Below are 27,089 nucleotides of genomic sequence, written 5' to 3'. Positions count from 1 at the left end.
AATACAGTATTTTTTGTAACACACATATAGAGAAATCTACTAAACATTTCTGACAACAAAATACTATGTTTTGAAAAATACCATCTCACTTTGATTTAACACTGATTCCTATAATGTGATGGTTACACCTGTTTCAGGTTATTACTTTTAGGATTTTCAACTTTGTGATATATTGCACTGAAGTGTCCAAAAAACATTTAGTGCATTTTAAAATAACATTGATTAAAAATTACATCTATGTCTTCATTTTTGTGAACTTTTTGTCCTGCTCTGGCTACATAACTTGATTAATCTCATTCTAATCTAGGCTTCACTGTTAAAAAAAACAGTTGCAGTCATAGCAGGCACAAATTAGAAACATCCCGAATGTTCATCAGTGGGAGAACAGACAAACCAATAGTGGTCTATTTTATAAAACGCTACTCAGTGATTTAAAAAAATGTCCAACTACTGATGCATGCAACCACACAGACTTAAAAATTATATGGAGTGAAAGAAGGCAGACACAAAAGAGTATACACTGTATGATTCTATTTATAGGAAGCTCAAGCAAAATGAGTCATCAATGATAGAAATCATAAAGTAGTTTCCTCTGGAAAGGGGAGGAGACAAGGGGAATCTTCTCAGTGATGATAATATTAAACACATTTATTTATTTGTTTGTTTGTTTGTTTATGAATGAGACGGAGTCTCGCTCTGTCACTCAGACTGGAATGCAGTGGCACTCTGTTCACTGCAACCTCTGCCTCCCAAGTTCAAGTTATTCTCCTGCCTCAGCCTCCTGAGAACCATTACAGGCACGCACCACTAAACCTGGCTAATTTTTGTATTTTTAGTAGAGACAGGGTTTCACTATGTTGGCCAGGCTGATCTCAAACTCCTGACCTCAAGAGATCCGCCCACCTAGCCTCCTGAAGATTACAGGTGTGTGCCACTATGCCCAGTCTTAATGTTAAATATTTTAATCTAAGTGGTAGTCACATGTGTGTATGTATATATCTTCAAAGTCACTAAGCCATATACTTAAGATTTGCGTATTTTACTGTTTATACTTCAAAACAAAAACTTTTTGGAATAAAAGCAGTTATGTCAGTTAAATTTATTTAATCCAATTTGCTCTAACATTCAATTTGCCTAATAAAAATAAAAGTACATACATATACTGTGAAAAAGGAGTCTTTTATGAAAAAAGTCACAGTAAAAAATATAAAACAAACAAAAAAATAAATTTAAGAAAAATTTTAAAAGATGAAAAAACATGAATAAACAGAAAATTAATAATATATTTCAAATTTGAATTTTTATATACATATTTCAAGATTTAAATGTAAGTGACCTTGCACAAACCAATTAAGGTTTTAAATTTCCAAAATGTGAAAAAAAACCATGAAAATGAATATGCATTTGCAAATGTGCTGAAGTTACATAAACTGATCATTAAAAAAATAATTATTAGATGGACTGTTTTAGACAAAATAGCTTTAAATCTATTATTTTAGATTTATTATACTTGATATAGCTGGCTTGAAAAATGCCTAAAGCTAACATAATTAGCTATTTTAAACTTAAACTGTTTAAAAAAATAAAGTTTAGTAGCAGGAACAGAAAATTGTTAATACATAGAAAAAGAGGTTTTGGAAGGTAAACTGTGAGTATAGATCATATTTATAATTAATCTCAAATCCCCAATATTTTTCTCCAATAAACTATTCCTGTTGTCAAACAAGCAGTCTGAAGTAAGCAGTTACATTTTGTTCAACAAAAATGTGGCAAAAGCGAAATGACTGGCTGGGACTTAATGCTTACAAAAATTGGCTTGGGTTTTCTTTTATATGGTTTATATACAATATAAAGTGACATATGCAATTTAAGTGTGCTGAAAATTTAAAATAGCCATACATATATTTTCTTTATTATTTACATATTCTTCTACCCTATTAATAGTAAAATGTTCCACTTGCACTTTATACAGAGTAAATAGAACTACAGCACTTGTCACATAGTAATTGAAGCATGTCTTTATCTATCACCTAAGCTGGCAGAATTGTTTTTTCATTCTAGGACTTGAGTGCTCATCTAAGAGAAATTTATTTTATAAATATTAAAGAAAAACTTCCATTCTCATTAAAGCTTCTTACTGTACCTTGAATCGAATACCTTCTTCTAAAACAATATAGCCTTTGGAAGGAGTCAGATCTTTAGATTCATTTGAGGAATTCACTTCTGTCACAATGAACTGAACTGTCACTGTTCCAAACAATCCTTGTGCAGGTTCCCGAACAATGTACAACACTGCAACACTCTCCTGGATGTAGAGAGCTGTTGGCTCTCTTAGGAAAAAGTGCTCACTGTTGTTAAATGATAGAACTCCAGGGCCATCATCATTAGCAAGGACAATAATTAAGGCTGCCAAAATAAAAATATTAAAGCAACAAATGAAAATAGATTGGTTATAAATGCTGAAAAAAGTGTGGATGTCTAATTGAAAACTAGGCCAACTCTTTACCTAAGGTGATTGTTTTAAGAGGATCTTAAAAATGACAGAATTTTTCAAAGCATTTAATAAAATTCCATATTCACTCATGATAGAAAAATACTCAGTAATCTTGGGATAAAAGGCAGCTTCCTTAACCTGATGAAGCAATCTCTCAGAAGTCAACAGCAAATATCAAACTTAATATTGAAACATTAGCAGCATTCCCACTAAAAACAGAGACAAAATAATAATGTCTGTCATAATTGCTACTATTTAACAGTGTCCCAGGGCTACCAACCAGATAACACTTGTAAAAGTAGTGGAAAGAGTCAGAACTGTCACTATTTTCTAGATGACATGATTGTCTACTAAGAAAAAGCAAGAGAAAATATTAGAACTATAGTAAATACACAAAGCAAGCTGAGTAACCTTCACAAATCAAGAGTGTTCTGTTTTTTACTGTCACTTATATTAATAATAATTGAAACTAATACTATTAAGAACTTGTTAATTGCTTAACCTATATTAACACTTTTAATTCTTGCAATAACCCTATGATATGGATTATATAATTATTCTCATTTTACAGAACCTATGATTGAAGCATAGACAGGTAATTTGAAGAAGTTTACAAGCTGGGAAGTGGCAGACCTGGTGCACAAAGTCAGGAAGTCCGCTTCAGATCATACATTCTTAAAGGCTACTATAATATCTCTATAGATCAGCTATCTAGAAAAAAAAAAGTGGACCTTATTCACAATAGCAACAATACTTACAAATTAGCCTAATGTAAAAACTATAAAACCTATATGAAGGAAATCACAAACTTTTAATGTATGACTGTAGCAGACACTGTCAGCACCTCACCTATATCGCCTTCACTAAAGTGATCTGCAGCAGTTCCTTTTTGCCCAGTGATCTCTCTTTACCTGAAGAGAGCATCAGCCCATGCAGGAGTAAAATCACAACTGTTGCAAATTCAACACTCAAGAGCAACTCTCAAATGATCAGAAATAAGAGCCAGTGAATGAACAGCCCAGATTTCCTTCCTTGTCATGGGACAATCCTAAGCTTTATTCAACCTGGTGTCTAAGAGGGACCCCAGCAGGACTGAGTGTCAGTTGCCCACAGCAGTACTGTTCATTAGGACATCACCTATCGACTTTCCTCTCTCTCTTTCACCTCCTTATTTCTCATCAGGCCTCCACAGATCACCTCTCAAATAAACTAAATCCTTGTCCGAATCCTTGTCTTATAGTTTGGTTTTGAGAGAACACAAGGGAAGGCAATGGTATTAAAGATTTGAATTACTGGAGAGGCATTTTATATTTCTAAAATTGGAAAACTCAATATTATAGTGATGTCAAATCTATCCAAATTAATCCATAATTCTAATTCAACACAAATCAAAATTGTTTGTTTTATAGATCTCAGCTTGAATCTAATGTTCATATGAAAGAGACTTTTTTAAGGAATAGGTGAGATAATTTATAGAAAGAAAAAGAAAAATATTTGATCTGCAAAACTAGCAAAATGTACTTCAAGGCTATGATAAATAAAACAGCATGCTATTAGCACATAAATAGGCAAATAGAACAAAACAGAGTCCAGAAAAACGATAGGTAGATGGATAGAAAAGAAGGAAAAAAAGAAGGGTAGATATTTCATGTTGAAAATTGATGTTTCAACTCTCTGTTTCATTCTCTGTACTGTTTTATACATTTTAGGGTATATGTTTTATACATTTTAGGGTATACGTTTTATATTTTAGGGTATTGTTTTATACATTTTAGAAGAAAAATGAAGTTGTATCCTTGCCTCACACACTACAAATGAATACCTTCCTTATATGTTCAATAATGTAAATATAAATCAAAACTATGAAAATAGTAGAAAAATATAGTAAAATATTTTATGGCATTTGGGTGAAAAGACCTAAGTAAGCAGGATTTAAAAGCGTATCAAAATATTTGATATTTTAAATTTAAAAAAATTTATGAGACATTATAATAAAAGATAAATGACAGACTGGGAGAAATATCTTTATAATATATTTAAGAGGCAAAGGGCTGAATTCAAAATATATGACTATTCCTACAAACCAATAAAGCAAAAACCACAGGAAAGTATATAAGGGATACAAAAAACAGAATCACAAAGAAAAAACCAAACCCGTGTCAAGCTTACTAACAAACAGGACAATGAAAGAAAAAAATCACAATAATGCATAATACAACCACGTATTTTTCAGTCATTAGAAATGGCATATGAAAATTTAAAGATTAAAGAAATTGCTGGGAAGGATATGGAGAAACTATTGTGTATGTACACAGTTGGAGTGTAACTAACACAGAAGGCAGTGGATTAGTCCTTTCCACTCAACATGCATTGTACTCAACAGATGATCTTAATTATCCACAAATACAAAGATTTATGTAAAAGGATATTTATTGAAACTTTATAAGGATCTGGAAATAGTTTCAAGGTCAATCAATGGGGCATGGTTTAAGAAACGACTCACTGTCAAAGCACTTATTGCTCTGAGGAATTTTTTAATCTTTAAAAATAGAAAATTACAAATATAAAGTAACCTTGGCAGCGCCCAATAATATATTCATTTCTCCTACTCATGGAAGTGGGCATGTAACCGATGTAATTTCAATCAGATTTATATGAGGACCTTGTAGGAATGCATGAATGTGAATACTCTCTCCTGTTATATGAAATGCAGAAGAATGATCCTGATCACCATCTCATAACAATGAATGATGTTAGCCTTGCAATGAAGCCAATATTCCAAAAGGCAAGAAAAGAGACAGAAAACCTCAGGATCTTTGGCAGCATTAAGTCCTGCTCCTGTGTCATCTAAAGCCATATGTCTCTGTACCCTCAGGTTAAATAAACCAATAAATTATATGTGTTTAAATCCATTTGCATTGAGTTTTCTGTTATTTGTACCTAGACTATTCTCAACCTACACATGGTATCCATTCATACAACCATTTACCAACCCATTATGTTTTACAAGAAAATGATTTGATCTCAAATGTATACTCTGAATTTGAAAAACAGCCAAAGCCTCAAAAAATAAAAAAATAAAAATAAAAATAAAAAATAAAAAGGCTTCTGGGGATTTAGAAATATCAATGTATTTTATTAATATAGCAAGAAAAGTAAAAACCAATCCTGGGGCTACTCAGAATTCTTTCATATTTTCTACTACAAATCAAATATCTCCATAAAGGCCAATAATTTAGGAATGCAAATATTCATCAAATTAACTAAAAAAAAAAAAAAAAAAAAAACACCTGCTCAGCCACTGACTAAAACAGGAGTTTGAAGGGTCAGTCAGCATTCAATCCTTGAAATTCACCTGGCTTGTCTATCATCAGAAGGAATGGAAGTGACTTTTAAAGAGCTCTTCCAACCTTAAAGTTCTGTATGTTCCCGAGTTTTCTCCTTTGTCTCTTTCTTACCTTCTCTAAACAGTCAGCACAATACCTATCAAGCAATGGAGTAGAACGACTCTTAGCAACAATACCTAACTGTTCCAACCAAAGAATTATGGCTCCCATAATCTGTCTGAAGTATCAGTATACCTCAACACTATGCGGAAATACTACAGAGTAGATGACACTAAAGGAATTACCTTTGTAATTCCTTCTATTGCTAAGTAGGAAACCAGAGCAAAATTGAAATTCCAAAGAAAAGACATTTACAAATTAAATAACCCTACAATAACTGAGGAAATAGTATTATCTCTAGTATCAACCTACTTTTTTTGTCTTTTACATACACGCCTATATACACCAACACATACAAGCTAGAGGCACTGTTATAGAGACACAGAAATTCTGAAATTCTCTAACTTAAAATCACTCTCATTGTAAGCACAGAAAACCACCAAGACTTTTTAATCCCTTTACATCTTCGCCCATATTAAGGAACCCAGCATGAAGGAAAGGAAGCTGTTTATAAGAAATTATTAATTACCTATTGTATTTTTCCCTAGCTCTAGTCCAGGAGAAGGATTTGTTAAAATCAGCTGAAATTTTTCATCTCCTTCTGGAATGTCATCATCAAGAATCATGATATTGACATTTTTATACCTTTCTCCATCAGCAAAATGAAGAATCTGGTCAAAAAGGTAAAAGCAGACAGTATTATATTTATATACACTGAGTTTCTATAGAATGTTTGGAAAGAAATACAATATAGTTGCAAGTGTAAAGAATAAGCTATTTTACACTGAATTTTGTTTCCTTATTTTTTGGTTTATATCTTTTTATTTAAACTGTCAACATTAAGTCTAAAAAGTAAAAATTATGAGGGGGCTGGGCACAGTGGCTCATGCCTGTAATCCCAGCACTTTGGGAGGCCAAAGGGGGCTGATCACTTGAGGCCAGGAATTTGAGACCAGCCTGGCCAACAAGGTGAAGTACACTAAAAATATAAAATACATTAAAAATACAAAAAAAAAAAAAAAAAAGAAATTAGCCAGGCATGGTGGTGGCCACCTGTAATCCCAGCTACTCAGGAGGCTGACGTAGAAGAATTGCTTGAACCTGGGAGGTAGAGGTTGCAGTGAGCCGAGATCTTACCACTGCACTCCAACCTGAGTGACAGAGTGAGACTCTGTCTCCAAAAAAATTATGAGGGAAGAGAAGAAAGTAAACATTTGGCTAAGAAATAAAAGGCATGAAGGGATCAAATAAAAGTATTTTAAAACACTAAAGGTGTTTCAGTGAGCAAAAACAAAGAAATAAGAGCTAAAATTTTCGAGAAGTATGAGAAACATTCTGGAAAGACTATCAAATGATATAAATTCTTTAATATTACAGGTTGTGTTCTCCAGTATCAAATACTGTAATGAAATAGTTAATCCATACAGAATAATATTTAGAATAGTAAAATAGTGAAGGGAACTATTTTACCATGTGGAAATCTTCTGTCCTAATTTACTTTGAAATATGTAATGGCTTATTAAGAATAATTTATTTATATGGGACCTAAATCACTGTAATTCTTAAGGAATAATGATTATAAAATAATTTGTAAAAGTCATCTGTGATAGATTTTGAGACCCACCATTGGGGTGAAGATATAATCCAGCCCCAGTTGTGCTTCCAAATTCTGAGCATACACAAACAAGGAAACATGGCCAAGAGCTTCTCTGTTCCTCTGGGCTACCAATGTTAAACTTCCATGGGTTTCATTTACTTCAAACCTATAATATAGTTTTAAAAAAAACATTATTTTTTCCCTTATAAACTTTTATTTGGTAGACACTAAAGAATATGAAACCCAGAAGAGGACTCTCACGCAGCCTTGGCCTTACCTGCTATGTTGCCATTCAATTACACCTCGGGCCCCATCATTGGCATCGATGATAATTTGTGCAGTCAAACCTTCTGAATCTAAAAAAATAGAAGCATATCTTAAAATACATAAAAATGATTAAAAATACTTTTTGATATAGGATTTAAAGACAGTCCCTTTGAAATTATATAACTCCTAATGTACAGGTATTATCAAAATTACTCAAAAGATATTTAAGAAAATAAAGAGACAATGTTTATCACATCTGAATAAGGACACTTTTGGCTAACAAAAGCCACTGATTTATAGAAATTTAATCAACTGAGAACAGTATAAAATAATTAACAACTGAGATTACTGTTTTGTTTCTATTATTTTAATTAGTTAAAACATATTTGGCATCTCTATTCTATAATATCACTGTTTCTGGAGGAAAGGAAAATGGAGACAGTTGGAAGGAGCAGAAAGAGCAAAAAAAAAAAAAAAAAAAAGAAATGAGAAGAGAAGCACACGGAATGGTACAGAGAAAAATACAGGCATGCAAAAGAGACACAGAGAGACAGGGACACAAACAGAAGCTGAGACACATGGGAAAGATGGGGAAAAGGTTTGGTGAACTCAAGAGAGATTAATATCAAAGTAAACTTATCTTTCCCTTTTTATTTTTATTCTGTCCACCAAACTTAGTATGTTACCAATACCCTAAAATAAACTAACCCTGCTCCTGGTTGGCTTTTTGGTTTCAGTCTTAAAATATTACTAACCCTGCTCCTAGGCTAGTCTTAAAATATTTACGAATCCTGCTCCTGATTGGTTTTTTGGTTTTGTTTTGATTTTTGTTTTTAATATTTTGTTCTTTACCTTTTAAATTTCAGAGGTACCACCTTAGTCTAGGACACTTACGATAGCTGCCTGGATGGGGAAAGGGTAGGGAGAGTGTAATTCTCTGTAGAGGGAAAAGAACAACACTGTCCAGGAAAGCACATAAAATCAGGGTTTGTGTCCACCAGACAAGAGGCTAAAAAGCAGAGATTCTAAAATCAGGCCACACCATTGAAGACAGCTCTACCACTCCATAGTTCTGTGATCTGGGGCATGTTACTCAGCTTCTCTTAACCTAAGCTACCTCATCTGTAAAATGAGAAGATGTAAGTAATGCCATTACCAAGGTACAAAGCACTTGAAATAGGAGCATTAGAAACCACTCAACAGAAGTCAACTATTTAAATTATCTCAGTAAGAGGATGAAAGAAATCTGAATTGTTTTGTTAGTTGTCTTAGTATGAATAATAATTATCTTGTAATAACACCCGATGTAAACAGCCTAGTCATTGGAATCATCTATTTCTTTAGCAAAAGAACTGAAACTATTCAAACAATAGGTTAGAAACTGATTATTTCCTTTCAATATTTTCAAAGTTATCACAATGAGCTTCAGAAATGAATAAGGAATGCCTGTTCCCCAGGCCACTGCTCCTGGCCATGCTTCTCTTCCTTTAACCCAAGTTAACTTTCCCCTGTCCAGCACTGCTTCTAACCAGTTCAGCACCACCCTCTATTGGGCCATCACACCTACAGGCTTCAGACAAAATTTCCCAGTAGTAAATGTCCACACTGAAAACAGGAGTTTGTGTTTAAACAGGAATACATCTTTTCAAAGGAATCTAGATAAGTTTGTACCAAGGTTCAGGTTTTACCTTTCAGTCTGTAATGAATTAACTGATTCTTTTCTAAAAGCATGAAAAGAAAAAGAAAAAAGGTCAAAAGAGAAGCAGAGAACACAACAAATCAACAAAGAAGCAAACAACAGCACTGCTTAACCTGAAAGAAAAGAAAAACATCTGAGAGTTTGGAGATCTAATGAAAACAGCTAATTTTAAAAGATAATGAAAGAAAAGTACCTTCCAAAGAACTATTTTGAGGATTACAAATTTGTTTATAAAATAGTTGTAAAATTTAAAGGACATCACACAATAATTTTTAATGTCTTTACACTGTTCAATGTAAAAACTGCAATATATGAGAGTATCAAAATAAATATAAAATTCCATCATATTTTGACACATAGCCAAGATTAACAAAACAGCACAATGATCACTTCTGATTCAAAAACAAAGTTTCTTCATTTCATTTGAAGTGAGTGAAAAGAAACAAACAAGAAACCCCTTATACCTAGTCTGGGAGGAAATGAAGTTGAAGCAGCCATGATAAGTTCAACATAAGTTAAATTCACCAGGAAATACTCTTCTAGCTCTGGTATATCATCCTGAAAAAAATCACACCATTAAATTCCTTTAATTATATTCTCAAAATAACCCTCAGAAACCATTTTTAAGTTAAACTGTGTAATTAGTATACAGAAGATACAAACATGCAACCATAAAGTAGACATCTAAATTAGAAAAAATAAACATAAAAGTATTAAACTTATACTTGGGTGTATAGGAAGTAATTAGGTTGACACATATGAAACCACTTAAATATTTTAACATTTTTAACCTAGATTTATATAATATGTAAACCAATCTTATAAATATATAGGCCTAATTATTTTAAGCATAATATGAACAAAACACTTTAAATTACCATAATATCCAATGTGTAGAAGCAGGAATAGAATACCACGAAAAAAAAAAAAAGGGGGCTTTGCAGTTCAAGGAGGCCTAGTACCAAATTCTATAATTTTAAGTAAGTTACTTAAATTTTAGGACTCCAATTCTACTATCTCTATACTGGGGCAATAATAGGTCCTTTGGGTGGGAGACTGTAATAATGATTACAAATCATGTGTGTAGAGTGGCCTAGAGAAAATGCTTTAAAATTAATAGCTATTATTATTAATCACTAGTCCATATAATAGCAATGAAAACAAGGCAGGTACTACAAACATAAGGATTAGCAAAATCCATGTCAAGAATGATCAGCCAGCCATCAATATTTACAAAGAAACACAATGTGTGTATATATTTATGCGTATATAATGTCAGCACACACTCACCAACATATGCTTTTCTCCTCACTTTATTTAATGGAGTCATGTTTCCATGTGAACAAATATGTGAAAATCATGATCTCTAGATTGTCTTATGCAATATATGGGCCAATATGAGTTATAAGGTCAGTGACACAGAAGGACTGCTGTACCTACTCTTACTGTCCCCCATCCCCCATGCAATAACTCCTCCCTACCACTCCCCAGGGCAGTTTGTTCCTATATACATAGCCCTGCAGTCTCTTAATCTAGTGCTACTGAGGGGAGCAAAAAGGGTTGCAAAGAGCTAGGATGAAACAAAGGTGGAACCAAAAACCCCATGTTCAAAAAAACCTAGACTCCTCAGAGAAAAGAAGGGCAACTGTGTATTCTCTGCTTTAAAACCTAACATATCTAAGGAATAATCAATCCATTTATTTATATTGTTATTAATAAAGTATACTTTTGAAAGATAACTTAATTGAAAGCTTTATCAAATCTCGTGTTACATCCCATATACTGACTTAATATTACCTTTAATTTTACAGCTTTGGAATTTTTATACTGTTGTATTAGGTCACAGTGCCACAGTAATCAACAAAGTAAGTTACTGACTTCAGAAGGTAGATGGTTTATACCACTTATAATTTTGTAAAAGAACAGGCCTCCAAGATAATAAAATACATTTTAAAATAGAACTCCCAAAATACATAGGAATTGAAAAATATTTTTTCAACTGCAATATTCATGCTTTCTCCCTCTTTCCCTTCCCCTGTCCTACACACCATCTCCTACTCCCTCCATAAGTACCATTTTTATAAACCTCTTGGAAATGTATTTAGGTAACTGATACACTAAGTCCCAAAACAACATGAGATTCCACAATGTGAAAAATTATTTAAAATACAATTTCAATCACTAATGATTATGTTAAGCTTAACGTAATCATAATTGCATATTGTGCCATCTGCCTCTAGTGAGTCTCTCCCTATCTCTAATGTAAACGGTCCTACTACCAACAAAGATTCTGACATACATGGATTTTCTGGTCCAAAGAATCCTATGGAGTAATCAAAATACTCCTTGAAACCTCATAGGTCTATAACATCTTAAAGGGGATTACCCTAAGAAAATTCTTTATCATGGGTATGTCTATAATAAAATACGTAACAGCAGGCCAGTCGATCTAAACAAGAACAGAAACCCCTGTACGATTAAAAAAAACAAACAATAACAACAAAATCAAGAAAAGAAATAAGACGATTTAAAGGTACCATCAGGGGGAATCAAGCAGAAAAGAATTCACTAAGTTTCTAGTATTATAATTGTAGAGTATCCAAACCTGATATTAAAGTCAGAGTATTTTTTTTTTTAACAAAAAGAAAAAACTCAGGTAGACTTAGTTTTCACGAAACTTGATGTCTTAAAATGCAAAGTTACTAGAAGTGTCTTACTAAATGTTACTACTTATATGTTATAGACTCTTCCATCAATTTCTACCTTCTATGTAGTTACTTCAGGTTTAATACAATAGTAAGGAAAAAAATAGGAGTTTTACCTCAAGAATGGTAATGTTGATGGCTGCTGCTGTTTCCCCTTCTTCTAAAATCAGAAAGCCAATGACAGGGACAAAATCAACTTCTGGCTCTGCTAGGTTTCCTACTGTTTGGTTCTTCAGACTCAGCATTCCAGGAACCGTGGTATACGTGACATTGATAGCTCCTAATTGAATAGGTTGGAAAAATGTTTTGTAATTCCCTAAACGTTTACAATAATGTCCCATTGTGGATTTTTTGCCTTTCCGAAAAGCACCTTCAGTAGCTAGTATTACTGCTCCCAATTCCTCACCCCTTCCTATATCCATAATCTTTACCATATGATGGCTCACAGGTGTCTCACTGTGGGAAAAGCATATTTCCCTGCCTCTAGGCTTTGCATTTAGATATGTGACTTGTTTTAGCTAATAGAACAAGGTAAAAATGATGATATGCTGGTTCTAACCCTAGACCTCAGGGGGCCTTACACATTTTCACTTGGTCTTTTGTGCTACCACTGGTTCCAGGAGAAGAATGACAGACATATGAAATACAGCCACCTATGACCAAGCCCAGCATAGATTAGTAGACCCACAGACAGCCTAAATTACCATATGCTGCTGAAGTGTTATGTTTGTTAATTACACAGCATTTCTGTGAAAACAGAAAATTCATTTAATCTTTTCAAAAATAAGGAAGTTATAAAGTTCTGTCCTGAATGAAAAAAAATATTAATTTTCTCTTATCCCTGATTTATTTTAGCAATGGCTTTCAACCACACAAGTAGAATATTAATAAGCACCTGCCTGGAAAACCCATTCATTCTAGAGCAACACAAACCTAGAGATCCAAATTCTCTGTTGATGAAAAGCTGAATTGTTATGTTAGCCTCTTGTAGTAACACAAATCTTGATGGAAGAGCAAAATTTAAAACTCCATGTGGTTCATCACTGGCTTCTACTGTGAGGACAGCTGCATATCCTTGAGCATCAAGCAGGGCGATTCCTGCTGGTGGAACTCCTAAAAATGTCAGGGAGGAATCTACCAGTGATTTGGTATTAGCTTTTAATCATTGGAAATATAACCTCACTCTCTGAAACATGAAGGTAATCAAAAGTGTTCTATTTACTTCTCTAACAAATCTTCAGGTTAACAAAAACCACATTCCATTTTTCTTTCAGGTGGAAGATCATGAATTTCTTCACTTCATATATTACTGTCATTATTAGTTTATATTGGTTATCAGAATATAGAAACTGAGCAGAAATTGAGGAAGGTACCCAGATAATTTGCTTAAAAATGACTCAATTTGGGCCGGGTGTGGTGGCTCACGCTTGTAATCCCAGCACTTTGGGAGGCTGAGGCAGGCGGATCACAAGATCAAGAGATTGAGACCATCCTGGCCAACATGGTGAAACCCTGTCTACTAAAATACAAAAATTAGCTGGGCGTGGTGGTGCACGCCTATAGTCCCAGCTACTTGGGAGACTGAGGCAGGAGAATCGCTTGAACCTGGGAGGCAGAGACTGCAGTGAACCGAGATAGTGCCACTGCACTCCAGCCTGGCGACAGAGCAAGACCCTGTCACAAAAAAAAAAAAAAAAAGGAAGACTAAATTTGAATTATCCATATAATTGGTCCAAAATTCAAATTGGCCTGTAAGTCTCAAATTAATTTCAAAAAAATTCTACCTTTGGAAATGATTTTTATTCTGTAAGTAACCATTTAGCAAAACGTTTCAGGGCTTTTTTCTCTAGTCCATAAAGATATGTATTCCCATATGATGCTAATGTTTTTTGGATCTAACATTTCTAGGGGACACATAATAAAGTAACATTTTAAAAATTGGTATGCATCTAATTGTTAAATACAGAGATAACAACAATTTTCTTTCTTTTACGAAAAAAATATATCAAAAAAAATAAAATTAAATTCTGAATTACCTTGTGTCCTGACATCATACAGAATGACTTGGTATACTTCTTTCTCCTCAGGAATGTTGTCATCCAACAAATGCACAGACAATGTTGTATTCAACGACCCCTATGTCATACAGAAAGAAATCAATCCCTCTATTGTTATCGAATGAGTTATCTCCTGCTTTATTTTTATTATAAATAATGCAGCCAAACATATTTTCATTTAAACAAAAGTTCTGTGGCTTAAAAATAAATAAATAAAAGCCACTGACTCATGGGAATGTAAGCTCCAAGCAGACAGGGGCTAATTGTGGAAGATCTTGAATGCTGAGCTAATGAATGTAAATCTTATTCATTGAGCAATGTGGCACTACCGGAAATCTCAAAGCATAAAGTTGGGGAGGTTTCTACAACAATGGTGAATAGAAAAAACTGGAGCAGAGAAAAGAAGACAAGTGCTGCAGGGACACTAGTCATTAAAAGTTCAATGTACTACTCAAGAAGAAAGTAATATCGGCTTGGCTTAATATTGAGGCAATGGGAAGGAAGATAAAAACAATTAAATACATCGTCAAAGACTTCATAGCACGTAGGTCTGGAGAAGAGAGAAAGATAATAACTACAATAGTGCTGCTTTTCTATCCCATTTTCCTCAAAATACACCATTCTTTCTAGATATTTGTGGTTGACTTTTCTTTGCAGTATTACCTCAGGAAAGAAGAGTTGTCCGCTAAAGTTAGCAAAATTGAGTTCTAGATTTTGCCCAATAATTTTCCAGTTAACAGTAACATTTCCTCGACCAGGGGAAGTTCTTATTACATGGAATTGCAAAATTTCTCCTGCAAGTAAAATGTGTAAATTGATAAATGCTTAATGGAAAATAAACTTCACATTTGAACTCAACAAAACCCAAACCCCAAGCATGCAACTATTACAGCACCTTTCCCAAGAACATTACAAAGCTGTTCTGTTTTGAATTTTCTAGAAGTTTTACACATGCTTACTGTTTATTATCCCACTTCTAAATACTTCCATTTAGTAGAACTTCAGGAAACTCAACATGTAAAAGTTACAAAAGCACATGCTAAAATGGGAAACACAAACTTTTATACACTCCAAAACATGCACCAGAACGTAAGTGTTCTGTAAATTAAAGAAAATAATAAAGTCCTCATGGTAATAACACAAGTAAATTCTTCCTTCACTTTTCAAAAGGGCACAAATTCCTTACACTGATATGCAATGTGATTTTACACAATGCACGCATAAAAATGCTTGCAAATACCTGAAAATCACATTTCTATAGTTGTAACTTACATATTACCATCAATGATTTTGTTTTATAAAAAGAAATACAAAGGAAAGGTGTCAAATCTGTACATCAACATCTGTAACTTCGCCAAAGTTACAGTTATCATTCCTGGATGATAGAGATATTTTAGATCTTTTCTATTCCTGGCTTTTATCCCCATATAATATTTTACAAAAGTGAAGAAAATCATAACATGTCTTTCAAATTGCTAAAAGCATAAAGTAAGCTGTTAGGGAGTGTGCTAATGGCCATATGACTTGTTGAAAATATGCTCAATTCATTAGATTTATAGGATGATGAACACAGTTAAGAAATACCAATGAACTATATCACTAAAAAAATTATTATTATACAAAGATAGAATGATGTTTTAAAAGACTGAGAAGACAACATCCTTAATGAAATTTGTACAGCATAGACATATAGTTAAAAATCACATTCACTAAAAATGTCACTTTTAGTTAGTTTAGTTTAGTTAGTTATCCAAGTAACTTTTGTGTATATAAGTAATATCTTCAAACACTTTTTAAAGAGTAGAAATAAAGCAATAAAATTTAAATACCGCTTTCAAGTATTTTTTAAACTGCCATGTTTTTTATTTCTGAAGTCAATAAACAAATATTTCTAATAGGAAGGTTTCTTAAAATATCATGAATTAATTAATTTAGAAACTATCTTAATTTCAATTTAAAAATAAAATAAATTTTTCTTACGAAATTTAAACACAATTTTAACAAAATGAACATTTTAAGGAGAGTGGATAATATAAATAAAAGCATTAGAAAGACTTTTTAAAACACATTTTAAGTGTGTCAATACAAAAAACCTTAGTTGCCATTAGTAGACTATGTCTTAGATTGATCTTTTAAAAACACAGGAATTTTGGCCGGGCGCGGTGGCTCAAGCCTGTAATCCCAGCACTTTGGGAGGCCGAGACCAGTGGATCACGAGGACAGGAGATCGAGACCATCCTGGCTAACATGGTGAAACCCCGTCTCTACTAAAAAAAATACAAAAAACTAGCCGGGCGAGGTGGCGGGCGCCTGGAGTCCCAGCTACTCCGGAGGCTGAGGCAGGAGAATGGCGTAAACCCGGGAGGCGGAGCTTGCAGTGAGCTGAGATCCGGCCACTGCACTCCAGCCTGGGCGACAGGGCGAGACTTCGTCTCAAAAAAACAAAACAAAACAAAAAAACAAAAACACAGGAATTTTTAGATCAGATTGTCCAAAGATTGGGATGAAACTGAAAGACTGTGTATAGTCAGCCATTGCTAACATACCATTTAAAAATTTTGTATTTGTAAAACTTGTGAACAAAATATAGACACTACTATGAAACTCTGGTGTCTATTGTACAATATATAAAATTTCTTATAGAGCAAGTTTGGAACACTGAAAAACAAAAATTTATTCCCAAAGAGCATAGAAAAATCCTTGAAATTATTAAGTTATTTCACCTACAGTGTTGTCTGGTGACTCTTTCGTAAGAGTTGTGGTTTTCAAACTTTTCAAATCACAAAACTTGTTAATGGTTCAAAAAGAAAATTATGGAAGTTTAATGAAGTACTAAAGTGCAAAGAGAACACGAATGGCAAGAAAACAAAATGCAGGTCAAAAAATTTCCATGTTGAAGGGTAACCTATAATCACAATAATAAAATTGCAGTTGCAAGTTTACACATAGAGATTTGGGAATAAATACATCACTTTTAGGTAAAAGTAAAAATAAAATGCTTAGGAGAAAATAAAGTAAAATGTTCAGACAAACTTACTACATGTAAAAACACTCAAAGTCTAATACTACTTCATCAATATCCCTCTGAAAAGTTAAAAAGTTACCATGAAAGTAACCTGCAAGAAAATACTGCAAAAATATAATTTGAAGCATGACACACACAAACACACACACACACAAACACACATACACACAAACACATGCACACCCACACACACATAGAGAAGCACATATAAATAAAAGATAAATGAAGTATTTCTTAAACACATAATCTTGTAAGCCCAGTGAAAATGTATCATGTCAACAGCAAGAATAGTGTGAAATTTTTTCTAAGCAATAATCAAAAGGGAGGTATTGATTCTGTCTCTTTATTGCAGACTTCCAGGAGCCAGGTCCATTTAAAATGCCTCCTGGAAAAAATGACTGGACATTTCAGAAAGATACCTTCTGCCAGGGTGAAAAGTCAAACAGTCACAGGAAAAAGAAAAACTTAAAGATAAGTACTTAGTCTTCCAAATTTAAGGGAAAAGACAGAAGAAATGTCTTAAGAGAGAGTATAATTTTTAGATGACAAAGACTTTACTAGGTACTAAACAGCAAACAGCCTTCTAGTTTTCACCCAAGATGAAAACCAGAAGAGCCCTTACCTAACCAAGTGTCTGACTACAAAACCAGAAGATCATCTTGATATGAAATCCACAGTTTACCAAAAGTTAGTGACACATTTCAACTCTAAAGCAGATCTGTCATATAGTGTCTAGGACTAACTTAATGCAGATAAAGAATATGAATGAAGAATGTATTTTAATAATCCTAAGTGTTTTAGGCACTTATTTTCAAGGCCTGAATTCTTTTTACAAAGATAAACACCAACTACAATGTACATAAAAATAATGGAAAACCAAAATACAGAAAATATATTTTAATAGATACATGTATACATGACATACGTATACTATCCAAATTGCCCTCTATAATAAAAAAGAAAATGGGTTAAAACAATTATAGGAATATGAATAATGGGAAGCACAGATTGTCAATAAGAGTTAAGAAAAAGTTGAATATTTCCAATATAGCAGTTCTATATATTTCTTTAAAGAATCACATTTCTTGTTCAAATCTTTGTGTAAAAAAGATACATGCTGTCCCTAAGAGAAGAAAAAATTTAAAATCCATCGAATGTGACAGGATGATTATGATGCTGCTGAGTTGGGTGACTGAGAGAAACACCTAGCACAGATTTATAAAGAGCCCATTTATACCCAGTGTGCAACCACAGTAAAATCCATTGTCCTATATTTCTAAATTCTGTCCATTACATTTGAAAGAAAGTAATATTTATCACTGGGCAGCTCTCCAATTGCATTAGGACAAAACGTAGAAATAGGATTCTACAGAATTCAATACATTGTTAGAGACTAAGGCAAATCCTCCCCATGAATCAAAAATGCATTCTAGAGCCAGAAGTTCAGCATAGTCCACATTTTAAATCTAATCACATAAATGAAACTCCAACACTAGGCCAAAAGCAATGTTAACACTGTTAAAAGCTCACATGGCAAGGTTATTTTTACCCCATTGGTTTAGCGGTTATCTCTGAAGAATCACCATGATGTTTTCATTAATTCACTTTCATAAACTCATCATGATACATACACATTTCTCTGTGCAATTTTCATGGTAATATAAAGCATACATAAAATACAGAACTATTGTGGCTTAATATGTTTTTGAAAAAAATAATTTATATTCCAGGAAAAGGCTTAGGAATGAAGAGAAAAAGTAAGCAAAAAATAGAAATTGACCCCAACTTTTATGTAGGAAATGTAAAAAATCTAGGGAGCACGCATACCTGCAATAAAAGCAATTTGGTGTTTTAGATTGAAATGCTAAAGCAGATTTTTAACCATAACACCTTTGGACCATTTATTTTAATTACTAATCCTTCCTGTTTGCCTCTCCTGCAGATAATTAGCTGTTGGAAACTGACGAGGCCACAATATTGTTTTCAGGCGAAGTTCATCCGGGCCAAAGAGACTGTAGGTGTTCATGTCTGCAGTCTCTCCAAGACGCTGTGGTACCTAGAAGGAGGGCCTCAGTGTCTTCAGAGCCCTCCAACTCACCACTACCACCACCATCCAGGCTCACAGAATGCACTTTCACAAAATTAATGGCCCTACAGTTAAAATCTCCTTAAATTGATCCTAGACATCCAAATTCTTTTGTATTCCTCAGAAAAGAAATTTCATCATATTGCTGAAAAGCACATGCCTAGTCTAGCTCTAAATCCCTCCTTAAATCTCATGTATCCTTTCCTGATCTCAGCTCTTATTTGTACCTTCCACACCACTAACACTTTGATTCTCTTCTTTTCCTTCCTATATTTCTTCAACAAAACAAAACAAATCCAAAATGCTCCCCTTTCATCTGTTTTCTCCAATGTTTCTCCTCTCCTTGCTGTCACAGCCAATAAGCAGTGCTTCTCAAAACTTCATGCTGTGAAGGACAGGGCTTTTTGCTTTGTTTGCCTCAATACATCAGAGGCTGACCCTCTTGTAAAACACAATAAAATAAATGACTAGATAAGTTAAACGGCCAAAAAACAAACACAAAAAACAAACAAACAAAAAAACAAATACCAGCCCATAGACACTGCTTTCGGATATCACAGCAAAGTGAAATTGTTATAAGTTTCCAATCCTCTTGTCACAGACCAGAAGCAAACACTGAACAGGCAGCCTCTTGAAAGCCACACTGAGGAGCACCCGCCGAAGGCCTCTACGTTTGTCATCCTTAGATATTTGCTTCCTATCCCCAGTCCTCCTTTAAAATTCATCTACCATTGCTACTGTCTTGTTTGGCCCATTTGAGATCTAACTCCCCTTTTTGGCCATATTAGTATGAGACACATCGATTACTGAGTAATCAGTGTAACTGATTGAAAACACACGCTCTCCCTGGTTTCTCCCTGCCTCTCCAGCAAAGGCTTCTCTCTCCTCTCGGGTAATTTTTCTTTCCCATCACCTTAGTCTGATGTTTTGCATGGTTCCATTCCGATAATTTGCTTTTTATCCTCTGTCCGCAAAAATCATCATATTCATTTTCCAGATTTGAGCTATCATCTTTAACCAATGTCCACCTTTAACCTGAGACAGAGTCAGGTTCTCTCACTAATTTCCTTCCCTCACATAGGCATTGCTACTCAAATTCATTCTGCTTCCAACTCAAATAACTTCAAATATTTACCCAAAGTCCCTGCATTGTCAGGTTCCACAGAAGACACAAGTTCAAGCAAAATAAATTCTGTCCTCACTAGGTGCCCTATAGAACATGGGCTTTGGATTTGACACAGCTGGGCCTAAGCACTACCACTGAATAATTGTTGCTATTTAGTCTCTCTCAAATTCAGTTTCCTTGAGTGAAAATCTGGTGTATACGATTATACCTATTTCATAGGACTGCTGTTAAACTTAAGTGAAATAATGAAGGTGGAGTGTCTGGCACACAGAAAACACTCCATAAGTGTTACTGTTGTCATTATTATTAACTATTCCTGCAGTAACTTTGTATTATGTTACAAATAACTTTTTGATAGTTGATCTGTCCTTAAGTTAGATTTATGGAATTTGTTAGTCACTTTTACTAATTACTGTTATGACAACATGCAATTCCAAACCATTAATAAAAGTAGAGTACTGAAAATGGCTCGAATATTTGTATGGATAAATAAACTTGCAAGTTGGAAGTACAGTGAGGGAAAAAGAAAAGGTAATACAGTAAAATACATTCTGTTTCTAGCACAGCCACTAACTGTCTGACATTGTCAAGTCTTTTAATCTCTCTGTGTCTCAATTTGTTTTCTCATCTATTAAATAGATGTCCAAGTACCTAATCTATATTCTTTTCATTTACTAACTATTCAAGGTAAAATTATTTTTTTAATTCCAGATATAAACTAAGTAATGAAACACAGGCTATCAATACCTATTTTATCACAAAACAGGCTTAAACAGACAAAAACACTGTTATATTTTAAACACACAAAAATTAGCCCCTCTGTGTAAAACCCTACATGTGATATAAAACATTAAGTAAGAATTCAAGAAAATTATTGTTTTTTAAGGAAGAAAGACATTTTATAAGGTTTTCTAGCTTGGCACTTTGTTCATAAAATATACAAACACAATGTAAAATCCAGGCTAAGATATTCACTGATTACAAACTATTACTTGTTTTTAACCGGCTGCCAATGTTTCACTGTTTGATACCAACGGCTACCCTTGGGCATACGCTATACTTTCCAGGAACTATGCTAAGCATTTTATATTTATTACCTCACTTAATCCTCACAAAGAAACCTATGAAGTAAGTAATATTTTGTATCATTTAACAGATGGGAAAACTAAGCATTCCAGGTTTAACTTCCTTAAAGTCATACCAGTAGAGAATGGCAAGCTAGAACATGGAATTGGTTTGCAAGGCTCCTAAATCTGGCTAAACAGTTCATTACAAAGCCTTCTCCCAAAGAAGTTCTTTGCAGATTAACACACACACAGTTCAACAAAATAATGAAAGGGAAAAATATCAGAAGTTTTAAAGAACTAGACAAAAAATGACATCCATGGAAAAGAAAATTAATATGCTTAACAAAAAAAGGAACCCACCTTCATGACCTATGACAGATCTGGAAGCTGTCTGAAAGCTAACAATTCCTGCCACATTGTCATTGGCCAAAATGTTCACTCTAACGGTGTCGGAGCTTGGCAAAATTCTGCTTCCACCTTCAGTGTACACCAAACTAACTATGATGCTTTCGTCATCCTCTGGTTCAGAGTCATCCAAGATGGTTAAAATGACTGTCTTTTTGGTTTCACCTATAAAAACACCAATGGAATAAAAACCAAAGTAACAAAATCACCAACATAGAGAACTCAGAAAGGCCTAAAATAATTTTTAGTTTTAAAAGTTAAGTAAAAATATGAGTGAATTATAACAGCTCCATATCATGGGCAATATAAGCAAATTTTGATGATTTTATATACATATATATTATATATATATATATATATCTTTTCACACACCAAACACTGCAAAATTTCATTAATGAAGACAGATTGGGGAGAAGGACATTTTCAATTATGGGAAAGTCAAAAGGTAGAATTGTTTCAAAGAATCATGGCTTTAACTCCTGGATTTTAGCCAAGAACAGACACCTAGCTAGGAAAAGAGCTTCAAAGGTATCTTCTGTTTAGAAACAACTCCCTTTAGGAGAGTGGGGTCTCATTCTCATTCTGGCATTACTGTGACAATTTTAATCAGATATTCAACACAATACCCTCCTGAAAAACCAGGAACACTTACAGAATGCTGGTCAAAATGAGGAACTAAAAAGGGATGTCAAATTCTGAGCAAAAGAACCAGCCTGAATGAGATGCATCTTTGGGTAACTAGATGAGATAACAGCATCAAGTACCAGTTTCCAGGAAGTAGTGCAATGAAGGAAGAAAACAAAAGAGGAACTCAAAGGGACAAGTGACAGCCACAAAGTCCAAGCAATCTACTTTGCAATTTGATCTAGTAGATAGGGCACCACAGAATGTCCCTAAACCCAATACTGTTTCTGTTGTTCAGTCTAAGGTGCCCCCTATTTATTTTCTCACCACTTTCTGGAGAGAGAATGAAAGAGTGAGAAAAGACAAGGCAGGAAAAAGGAGAAAGGAGATTAAATGCATGTTCTCTCTTTTGTGACCCTGGTGCATTTTCATCAATACAGGAGTGTCACGATTGCTTTAAGACAGTCTGCGCTATCTAAGAATCTAAGTTAGCAATAGCTATAAAATAGAGTCCATTTTGTGTGATGTAAGGTTACGATTCATGGTAATAGTAATTTATATAATGCTATTTCTTTATATATAACTTTCTTTGTAGTTAACAAAACCACTGGAAAATCTAACTTTATATTTTCATTCCCACGCCCTCCTCGTTACATTTTCATTATTCCTTTTGAAATAGAAAAGTTACCAATTACTAACCTGTTCCCATCTTCTGTCAAGCATATCATATCCCACTAAATCCTCAAATCACTGACTAGAAAATAACCATAATAAAAATATTTTATACAATTTAAAAAATTTACTCTAAAACATAATGATTATTATATGTTTCAAAAAGCGTATTATATGTGTACCATGACCTCTAATTAGTTTCCAAAAAAAAAGTATATGCCTTAAAAAGTTAAACAAATACAATGGATTGTTCTAAAATACGGAATTATGAATAAAGTTTATTTCCTTCATTTTGTTGTATATTCTGAAGTTTTTAGAATATACATTACTTTTTCAATCAGAAAAGCACTATGTTTTTTAAAATTCTATGGAATATATAATTGCCCAAATGAGGATTTAATCAATAATCTCAGTAAAGATACCTTTCCCACACCCAAAGAAAACTATTTTAAACATACTAACTTTCCCAATTTTAAATAGCACAGAAGTCAACCAGTCCTGAAAAAGAACCACTCAATCTGATCCTAATTCTAATTAGCTGGTCATGTAAAAATATCATTATATTGTTTATGAAAATTCACAGTAGTGATCGCAAGTGTAGGAACAGTATTATAAATTGATCACTAGGATTGATGTAATATAAATGCAGTCACCAAAGTTTATGCTACTTTTATTTACAAATAATTTTCACTGATGATATTTCCTGATTTGTCTAGTGCATATGAAAATGTTTATCAATTAACACTCATTTTCCTAGCTACCACTGCTTCTTACCAACATGTATGGTTGTAGGTACATGGGTCATTATTAAAAGTTCCCTTACAAAATCAGAACTTGCCTTGTAGTTTCCTCTGTGCTTTGTTAAAGACACTACTATCAAACATAAAGGGATAAAATTCACATATTCCCAGAAAATCTGTTTTTTAAACTAAAAAGATATATATGTACAGTCATGTCAGGCTATGTATTGTCATGCCAACCATTAACAAGCCAATTAACTTCTATTTTTTTCTAAAGCCAACTACATTTTTATATATTAACAAGAATGTACACAGTAAGAATTCTTATAAATTTTATCATAAAAATGGACTATGATGACTTTACCAGTGGCAACTGAAATTCATTTAGAACCATCACTCACCTTCAGCAAAGGTCAGAATCTCTCCAGCACCTATAAAATCTAAACCTTCAGTAGCCGTTCCACCAACAACACGCCATTCAACTGCCACTTGACCTAAGCTGCCCCCTGTCCTGTGTATCATCATCTCCACCAAGGTTTGGGGCTGCTCCTGAACTTCAACAAATAAGCCATCTTCGGAAGTATTGGGACTAATACTGTAGATCACAAACACTCCAAAGGCATCACCATTCAGTGCTATGACAACTGTGGAAGTATTTGGCTGGCCTATGGTTGGCTGATTTTTCACACTGGTTGAAATGTTCATGAGGTGAACTTCAAGGAGAGAAATCAGAAAACTCTCATCCATCTCTGGGAAATCATCAGGAAGAATAGACACTGTGAGATTTGCGAATTCATCACCTTCCTGCATTATGGCCCACTGCCTTGTCACAGGCTCATAGTCACTCCCAGCCACAGCCTGACCACTAAAAAGAGATGCTACCCTGGTCATGTTTTTCCTGTAGGTCCAAAAGTCTGAACTGTTGACAGCTGGGCTGATCCATGATGTCATCCAGACACACTGGGGACCCTCAGAAGCACTGAAAAATGAAAACGCTGAGCAAGCTTGTTCTTTAAGGCACAAAGTGGCACAGGTATATTGGGGCTCCCCCCCGACAGAGACATTCACCCAAGTTCTCCAAAGTGGGTCAGGCACCCCTTGAATTGGTGATTCATAGTAGGACAGTAAATCTTGACCTTCCTCCATTGCCAGAGCCACTACATCAATGTCGGAAGTACTGTAGAACAACAACAGCTGACCAAAGTGCCCTCCGCTAAAATGTGGAGTGACAATTAAAAGACAGGTTAAGCACTCAAAGTAATCACACATAGAGAAGAGGAATGCTGATTGTGGTTTTCAATTTTTTTTTTAAATGTTTAAAGTCGTAGTACAAACACAACCCTGTTTCTTAATTACACTTGTCTCCCAACATTTTGTTTTCTCCTGTAAGGAAACCTTGCTAATTTTCAATCAAACAACACTTATTTTTAATCAAGCTATGAAAATATTTTCCAAGGTATGCAAATTCAGGATTTCAAAACAAAATTACAAAGTTAATTTTTATTGCTATACTTAACTGAAACAAAGTAACAATGATAACAAACATGACTACATTTTGAGGAAATGTAGTAACAGTCAGCCCTCTGTATCCACAGGTTCTACATCTGTGGATTCAAGACCGCAGATCAAAAATATTCAGAAAAAAAAATTTTAAAAATACAAACTCGAAAAACCAGTCCAGTATAGCAACTATTTACATAGCATTTACATTTTATTAGGTATTATAAGTAATCTAGAGATGATTTAAAGTATATGGATGGCTGTGCATAAGTTATATGCAAATTTTATATTTTACACCACTTTATATAAGGGGAGCATCCAAGGATTTTGTTATATCCAAGGACCCTGCAATCAATCCCCTGTGGATACCAGAGGGCTGACTGTACTCGTCACAATTTCCCAAGATCCTGTTTTCTATTTCTGAAGGATCTCAGTGAGCCCAATGCTGCCTCACCAAAAAAAAAAAAAAAAAAAGCGAGAAAAAACAGACCTGGAAATCAACTCCTTCATACATCATACAAATGTTCTTTAATTTAGAAGCCAGTTATATTTAAGTACTAATTGTAACAAATTACAGATTAAAGCAATGCATTTCTGGGGTTAGAGAGCTCAGTGATATAAAATTTATTACCCATTTCACTAACAATTGGTATGATAAATGAAAGGTCCTTTATACTAATAAGCATAATTCAATTAACACATAAAAATAACCTATAAAATAATTTATGGCATAGGAAAAAACCCGCAAAACCTAAATGATTTAGCTGTGCAAGGGATCCTTCCCCACCACCCCACAACTCTCATCACTCCCACAGATGCAAGTAGCTATCTCATATACCTTCGCCTGACAGTTATGTTAGCACAGGAACTTCTTTCCAGAGGCTCTTGAACACGATAAACCTTCTGAACAAAGGCTACTGCACCATAAGGATTATCATTGGCAGGAATAATAATATTTGCAATTCGATCTAACCCAATAGTACCTCCACCAGAGGCATCAGTTAGTTGCACTTGGATAACCTAAAAATACAGTGAAAACTTCTTTAACAGCATCACAGTTCTGAAATTAGAATAAAAATGATTCAAGGGAAAAAAATCAAACATATACATACAAGTACAAGAACAAAATGGAATGAAATATAAATGGACTAAAAGAAACTCCCCCAATTACACTTACAAACCCAGCATGTAACAGAATAACCCATCATCAACATTTAATAATAGAACCTAGTTATATATAGGACATACAGGCTGTTTAAACTCCTTAATATCGTTATATAATCATGTGACTGAATTTTAATATCCCTGTTTATGTTTACCATTTCAATAATAGGACTTTTACATCCTATACCCTTTTAAAAAAAATCTGAAATATACATTTTAATGGAGAGTTAATACACTATGCTTTACTTCCCACATTATCTTAAATAAAACTATTTGACAAAATTTAAAACAAAAACATACTGTAATGCCACCTAAATTTACAGAGACAAAAACAGAAATGTTTATGTGCTAATGAATATCTAGTATTTTAGAAGTGAAAAATGGCACAATTAGCATTCGAAATAAATTTTATGAA

General features: G+C 33.8%; 1 protein-coding gene across 1 annotated transcript in view; it reads right to left on the bottom strand.

The window, feature by feature from the left end:
• Nucleotides 1-27,089, bottom strand: part of ADGRV1 (adhesion G protein-coupled receptor V1) — a 594,013-nt gene that overhangs the window by 442,394 nt on the left and 124,530 nt on the right. Inside the window, exons 32-43 of the mRNA XM_015140403.3 lie at nucleotides 26,349-26,530; nucleotides 24,412-25,223; nucleotides 21,930-22,139; nucleotides 14,929-15,059; nucleotides 14,245-14,344; nucleotides 13,142-13,321; nucleotides 12,325-12,488; nucleotides 9,968-10,061; nucleotides 7,815-7,893; nucleotides 7,565-7,703; nucleotides 6,470-6,611; nucleotides 2,144-2,406 (exon numbers count right to left, since the gene is read on the bottom strand). Coding sequence (XP_014995889.3) covers nucleotides 2,144-2,406; nucleotides 6,470-6,611; nucleotides 7,565-7,703; nucleotides 7,815-7,893; nucleotides 9,968-10,061; nucleotides 12,325-12,488; nucleotides 13,142-13,321; nucleotides 14,245-14,344; nucleotides 14,929-15,059; nucleotides 21,930-22,139; nucleotides 24,412-25,223; nucleotides 26,349-26,530 — 2,496 coding nt within the window. The remainder of the gene's footprint in view (nucleotides 1-2,143; nucleotides 2,407-6,469; nucleotides 6,612-7,564; nucleotides 7,704-7,814; nucleotides 7,894-9,967; nucleotides 10,062-12,324; nucleotides 12,489-13,141; nucleotides 13,322-14,244; nucleotides 14,345-14,928; nucleotides 15,060-21,929; nucleotides 22,140-24,411; nucleotides 25,224-26,348; nucleotides 26,531-27,089) is intronic.

Source organism: Macaca mulatta, chromosome 6 (genome assembly GCF_049350105.2).
Source record: "Macaca mulatta isolate MMU2019108-1 chromosome 6, T2T-MMU8v2.0, whole genome shotgun sequence".
Classification (NCBI taxonomy): domain Eukaryota; kingdom Metazoa; phylum Chordata; class Mammalia; order Primates; family Cercopithecidae; genus Macaca; species Macaca mulatta.
This window is presented reverse-complemented; position numbering and strand designations above follow the sequence as displayed.